Source organism: Geospiza fortis, unplaced genomic scaffold (assembly GCF_000277835.1).
Source record: "Geospiza fortis unplaced genomic scaffold, GeoFor_1.0 scaffold84, whole genome shotgun sequence".
NCBI lineage: Eukaryota > Metazoa > Chordata > Aves > Passeriformes > Thraupidae > Geospiza > Geospiza fortis.
In genome coordinates this window covers 3,207,384-3,214,383 of record NW_005054363.1, presented here as the reverse complement: position 1 = coordinate 3,214,383, position 7,000 = coordinate 3,207,384, and the positions used below count along the sequence as shown (strand labels likewise).

General features: G+C 39.3%; 1 protein-coding gene across 1 annotated transcript in view; it reads left to right on the top strand.

Annotated features, from left to right (window-relative positions):
* The first annotated feature begins 1,780 nt into the window (after positions 1-1,780).
* Positions 1,781-7,000, top strand: part of TMTC4 (transmembrane O-mannosyltransferase targeting cadherins 4) — a 49,496-nt gene continuing 44,276 nt past the window's right edge. Inside the window, exons 1-2 of the mRNA XM_005424124.2 lie at positions 1,781-2,008; positions 6,538-6,653. Of these exons, the coding sequence (XP_005424181.1) occupies positions 1,847-2,008; positions 6,538-6,653 (278 nt within the window). The 5' untranslated portion in view covers positions 1,781-1,846. The remainder of the gene's footprint in view (positions 2,009-6,537; positions 6,654-7,000) is intronic.

The window sequence follows — 7,000 nt, the reverse complement described above, 5'->3', positions numbered from 1 at the left end:
CCGGGCAGCGGCGTGTGCCCGCTCCGGGGAGGTGGCGGTCCCTCGAGGGTGCCCGCGCCGCGCTGCCCGGGGAAGGGTCGGAACCCCCACGGACCGGCCTCCTGGACGGTGGGGAAGAGGGCTGGCAGTGGCTGTGCGCCGGATAAATAGAGCAAGCGTAATGGAGAAACTTTCAGGGTGAAATAAATTTTGAGTAGGTTAAATATTTTAATTGCGTAGTGAGTGTGATGCTGCATCCGTGCTGTTGGGAACAACGCCGTGCACTCCGCTCAGTTAAGAGCCACGCTTTCTCTCTTTGTTTCCGTCAAACTACGAGCACAAGGGTGAACTACTCCGAGAAAAGGTTTTGCTCTTAAAGCAGCTGCTTTGCTCAGCCAGGGACCTCCAGCCTCTCAGGCTGCACAGCTCCGGGTTACTGACTTTACCTGAATTTGGGAGCCGCGCCGTATGGACTCCAAAGCGAGGAGGGCACCGGTGTGGCGGGGTGTACTGCCTGTCCCTGGGCACGTGTGTGTGCAGGAATTGGGAATATGCGGGGACCGGAGTGAGGTACTGCAAAAAGCAAAGCAATTGCTGCAGCAGCTCTAATGGTCAGCTCTGCTCCAGAAGCCAGATGCTTGGAGCTGTCTTCCTAGACCGTGCAAAGACATTAAATGCAATATTTGCAGGGGTGCACGAGAGCTATTTTTCCAGATTCTCTGTTTTTCTGTATGAAGGTATTAAATGTTATATTTTCAGGAGTGCAACGGTTGATTTAATATGCAAATAAATAAGAAGAAACTTAAGATAGGCTACTATATGTGCGTATCATACTTTGGACTTGCAAAATAAAAAATCCATATTCTGCCTGGCTTCTACTGCAGTTTTCCATTCATAGCTTCCTTCACTTGCCGTTTATACCAGCACTTGATAATAAGAGCACTCACTGTAGTGTCTGAGCCCATGAGAAGTGGAGGCAGAGCAGAAGTCCAGACAGAAGGCTGGCTCTGGAGCATCCACCTTTACCATCCAAGTAAAGGTGGCTCATGGGTGTAAACCTCCAGCCTCAGTACCTCCACACTGATGTATCACTCAGTGTGCTTGGATTACAGGGTCTTTTTCAACCTCAACAACCTCATGAGTCCATATAGCAGTGGAACTTCAACTGCACTTGAGGTGTGCTGAGTGATCTCTTGAACACTAGCCCTGTCTCAATTCTATGGGTCTTGCTGTATCATTGCTTGAATTGTTGAGATTTAGGGCCTAGTCCATTAACTGATACCTCCATATGTCTATCTGTGATGTTTGTATGAATTCCTTGCATGGGGGACTGTGTAAAACTAGGTCCTTTAATCTGATTAACTGAAGGGAGTTTAGCTCTTTTGGCAATTGACAATGTTTGCTTTTCAAACGTGGAAGGAAATTATAATGTTTATCATTTTCTACAGAGCTTTATAAATGTTTCACAGTCCCTCTGATGCATCTGTTTGTATTGCTTGAAAAGAACAGTAAGAAACAGAAAAACAGTGATTTGCTCGAGGTTTTAGAATTTGTCTGTGCCAAAGTTTTACCTTAGCATCTAAGAATTTCTTGTATTTATCTCTGTGCTCCAGCCATGATAAATTCTGCCTTTACTTCCTCATTTGAAGTACAAAATTATGTTTAGGTGTCTTCCAGTAACTATGAGAGGCACTGATTAAAAAAATGTAAGATTATATGAAACTTAATCTCCTCTCCCAAGCCGGCTTTCCTTTAAAGTTTTTTTTTTGGTGAATTAGAGTTGTAACCATGCACTTGTATGTGTTTCTTACAGATTTTCAACCAACATAATGCTGAAGCTCCCAACTTGGAACCAGCATTTCACAGAATGGCACAAATGGAACCTAACCTGGACCATGACGTATCATGGTTCCTCCTTCCATCATACTGGGCTAAAATGGTTGTGGCATTAATTTCCTTCCTCTGTTTTGCTAACAGCTATGATGGAGATTTTGTCTTTGATGATTCTGAAGCCATCATCAATAATAAGGTTTGTCTTTCTTCTTTTCCTCATACCCTTTGTTATAAATGATCATATGTAAAGAAATAATGCAACAGTTGATCTAAACAGGCCCAAAAGTTTCAGCCTAGTAAAGAGCTTCCTTTGGGTTTTCCTTTTTTTTTAAAAACTTCATTTTTCCATTTTGTTTTATTGGGTGTTTTTCCAAATTCAGCTAATTTAAGGATACCTCTGCATCAAGACTGCCAGTAGGTCTAATTTTATGCTCATTCCTATGTCAGTGAAAGTGTACAGTAAACTTTTCTGATACCCGTGGATGTTAATAGGAGATTTTGTTCATTATCTTCACAGAACTTCTCTGGTCACAGAATCAGACCAGTGAATAAACTTAGTCTGGTTGCAGGTACATAAGGCTTAATTAAGGCATCATGTAGGGTGCAGGAGGGTTTCAGGAGCAGTTTATACCATAAAAATGTTACAGGAGCAGGCAAAACTCCCTTTTCCCTCCTTCCCCCATTAGATTTCCTGTGACAACAGTACTTTTTTGAGACAGAGGTGGAGTATTCTTGTGTTCTTTTTAAAGCTGATCATACATGCAGTGAACAGACCTTGAAATGCTTAGAAGTTAACATGTGATTCAAACAGATCTCTAACTGAGATTCTTTTGACTTTGAGCAGTGGAGTGTCTTCAATTGCTGAGACACTTCACAGGATCACATGTAGCAGTGAGTGAGCCCATGCCCATGGATGGATGTTGGTGTTACAGCTTTCATGCTGCTCTGGAAGGTACTTGTCAAGCATTTAGAAAGAAGAGCACAGGATAAAAATACATTCTTCTGTTGGTTCTGTCTTCCTGAAGCCATGAGGTTACAAAGAGGATAATCTGGAGACTCACACTGCTAGAATAACGCAATCCACTTTTTTTTTGCCTTGCACAAGATATAGAGGCAACTTATCACAATGTGCCTTTTAGAATCATGCAGAATTATATTTCCTTAGACAGACTTGTATTATGTGTGTGTAAGTCATCGTGCCTTCAGTTATAGATGTATGGAGGGAAAATACATCTGTCAACGTGGAAATAAATCTCAAAGCTTTCAAGAGAATACTGTAGACAAATTAAGAACCTACAGCATTGTTGTTTTGGGGTTTTTTTAAAGTAGTGTTGTATTTTAGATTGCACAGCTCCTGGTAATGTTTCATTCTGCAACATTTTATTTGGGACCTGTTTATAATATTTTCATTTCCTGAAAGAATGAACAAAAGACTGATGTTGAAACAAAGCAGGTTGTTTTGGTAATGTGCAATTTCCACACTTGTAATCTCTCTCCATTTCTTTCAGTCTTTACTCTAAAAATGTTTCAATTTATCTATGCACCCAACAGTTTGCACCAGGATTCTAGCTGTTGGCAATGCTGAGAAATTCAACCAACTGCTTAAATAAATTAATTCATATGTCATCTGTATGTTTGAAAAACTGGGAGGCTGTTTCTATTTCTCACATCAAAATTCTCTATTATTCCCTAGAAATTAAATGAGGATTTTGTAACAATATAATTTTAATACAGGGGTCATATGGATATATGGAAATTCAAAATCCACAAGAAAAATGCAGAGACAATGAGTTTACCAGTTTAATGGGGAGGGACATTATCTAGCAATGGCACAGTTTATTAAACAAAGCATGACATATTCCTATTTAATAGGAAAGACAGCAGTTGAAGTAATTTTATAGATTTACTGAGCATTGCTACTGTAGTATTTTCTTGGGTACTACACAGTGCCCTCTCTGCTAGCTGCCATCATCCCAATCTTTCATTTCTTTTATTGTTTGTTTAGCAAAAGATACACATTTAATTCACCCCATCCCTATTGTATCACGGAATATTCCATTATTAGATTTTATTGGAGTTAAAGTCTGTTTTCCAGATGCTTTCTTACCATTTTAAGCAGCATTTTAACTGGTACACAGCAGTGGCTTTTGTCTTTATTTATTTACTAGCTTGGCAAGACAAACAGTTGGATTAAGCAGGGCTTCAGACACAGTATGTCATTTCCATAAGCCTTTATATAGAAAAACTGACCTTTCTTCAAATCTCGAACTCTGCTCTCTGTAAGCTGCTGCTAATCAAATATTTAGAGATTATTTGATAGCTACTTTTGGTTTTTAAAGAGAAAATCATATGTAGCTTTTAAACAGCTGTCTCTTGAAGAAAACCATTCCTATTTTAGGGTAAGTTCACTAAGTAGGAAAATTGATATAAGAAACTTTCTCACAGAACTTGGATACAAGGACAAGATACATGATTGAAGATTTTTAGGTCATATGGAAGTGTAATCTAATCACTAAGTAATTCCATGCATTCAGCTTTTCCTGCCTTCTTCCGATGGAAGACAAAAGAAGGCTGATTATAGCAGAATGGGAAATCAAGCTTTGTACATTTCCCATCTCAAGTTATTGAAGACCATCTGTGACATGGAAGACATACTTTTCTTTTCCAGTACTAACATTTATAAAAGCATGTCTTTCATAAACCTTATGTGCATAAGGAGCAGTGCTGCTGGTTGAAAAAACAGTGTGAGGGCCACACCACCCTCTGGCAGCTGTCCCCTGCAGAGTACAAAGACTTCAGTAGATGTTGGTGTACATCCCTGTCCCAGCCTGCCCCAGAAGAGCTGGCTCTATCGATTTAGTGAGCTGCTGGTTGAGTGTGTTCCTGCTCTGAGAGTCAAATTATGACCTTTAGGGTTTGTGCATACCGATGAGGAATGGAACAGGAATTTTGATGCCTAAGGCTAAAATTGCAGTTCTGTGAGAAGGAAGAAATTTCTAGCTGTTACTTGGCAGTAGAAACATCTGCGAGAGCGTGAAGAAATTTTTCACCTTGGTAATTCTTAAGCCCAAGTAGGATCCCCTGTGAGTCTTGATTTCTTAAGAATTTCCCTGAGAGTGCCTTAATTGACAGCTGCAGTCTAGGTTCTTTCAGACTGCAGCTTTAGCCCTGCTCTCTTTTCTGTGTATTGATTAGTATCCTATTAGAGAATACTTCTATTCATCTGGCCAAATTTGATCAAATGATAGAAAGAAATCTCTTCTTAGATTTTTTTTAATTTATATTTTTGGATGGATGAATTTATATTTTTTGATGGATGTCAGAATATGTTAAAAATATTCTTGTTGAAGAAGCAAGAAAAAATTAGTTATTTTAAGTTCGGTTTAGCAGCAGCCAGTCATCAGGGTCCAGCAATTTGGCTGTAATTTGGGAGTATGTGCAAGCCAAAAATAAGACATGGACTAAGAGTGAGATGAAGGGTACTGGAGGCCACAGGAGTGCTCAAGATACTATAGAAGCAAGTGAAGTGGTAGCAGCATTGGAGAGGAACTGCAATTAATAAAACCAAGGGAATTGCAATGTGGGAATCTTGTAAGTGGATGGAGTTGTAGGAATAATAAGACAAGGGCACCAGGGTTTGTAAGACCTTTCATGGGGTTAGCAAGCCTGTTTGTCTACTTACTTGTGTTCGTGGTGACTTGTTCACCTCCTTTGGTTCATTGGTCTCAAATAATTTCAAGACAGAAGGTAGGGGTAGAGTAACTTGTTGGTTGCAGGAGTAGTACTGACTAGTACAGTTTTGTCCTTAGGTTCTGTCTCAGGTGCCTCTAACCTGCATGTACCTTGCTGTAGCATGAATTGGTATTTAATTGCGCTAGGGAAGCAGAAGAAGGGCAAGCATATGTTAGTTTGAACTTCCAAGCTTGTCCTCATAGAAGACTGAGGCAGATGCTAGCAAGATCCTTATTTTTCCTCCAAAATGTTTGCTTCCCATTTAATAGCCTACATTATTTGGGTTTTTTATTATCAGCATGGCTGTGAGCTGAAAGGGAAGAACAAGCAAGCAAGACTTTTTCTTTGCAGTGTTTTTTTATAAGCCCCTTTTGCACCCCAAATTAAAATAATTAATTACCTTTCTGTCTTTTAATCTTTAGGAGCAGTATATAGAGATGTTGATTATTGATTTCTTGTATTAAGTGTTAAAACAACCTCAACTATTTGAGTAGTCCTGTGCAAAGCAAGGCTTCAAAAAGAACTAATTGTTGTTTCCTACCTTTAGTCTCCTTGATTTCATGCTTTCATTAGTAGTTATGCTACTGCACTGGTAAAAAATTGCTATTTTGCAGCAGTTTGTAGTTGGCCTTTTTTGCAAAATAACCTACACCTAAAATCAAAGGCTTTTTACAAAATTATGAGGTAAGGAAGTTTATGTGTTTCATATCTCAGCCATTGATCAGATCATAAATTGATGCAAATACAGCTCTAAATTTCATGTAGTTATGCCTACTTACAGAATCCAGGATTGTGACCTTTACAATGACAGGCATTCAATATTTGACCTTCATTGCAAACTTAGGTACTGTGGGTCAGATGTCGCTAGTGAGCCAACAAAACTCCTGCTGTGTCCATCTTAGTGTGAGCTTGTATTAGTTAGAATTTGTTTGTAGTTTAGCTGCTTTGAACAAAGGAAAAAATTTAAGTGTCTGATAATTTGTTTTCTTTTAGGACCTCAGGGCAGAAACCCCCCTTGGTGACCTGTGGTATCATGACTTTTGGGGGAGCAAACTCAGCAGCAATACCAGTCATAAGTCATATCGACCGCTAACTGTCCTAACTTTCAGGTGAGACTTGTATTTTCGCTTGAGGTCTGAATATTTTTTAACCTATATTGACTCAATTGAATTTAGGAGGGAGGCAACAAAAAAGGGAAGAACAAAGTAGCTGGAGGGTAGTTGCATACCTTTCCAGAATACGATTTTTGAGTTCACTACCTTAATCTCAAATGGTGTTTTCATTTTCCAATGGTTTCTTTCCCAAAATATTCTTTATTTTGACATTGTGAATTTATATCTACTTTTCAGAGATTTTGTCTTAATGGTCTTCTATACCTGGTACTAGGGGTGGTGTGGTTTAGTATGTCACATCATCAAGGAACTAGGAGGTGTATGTTCCCTTCACTTAGCCATGC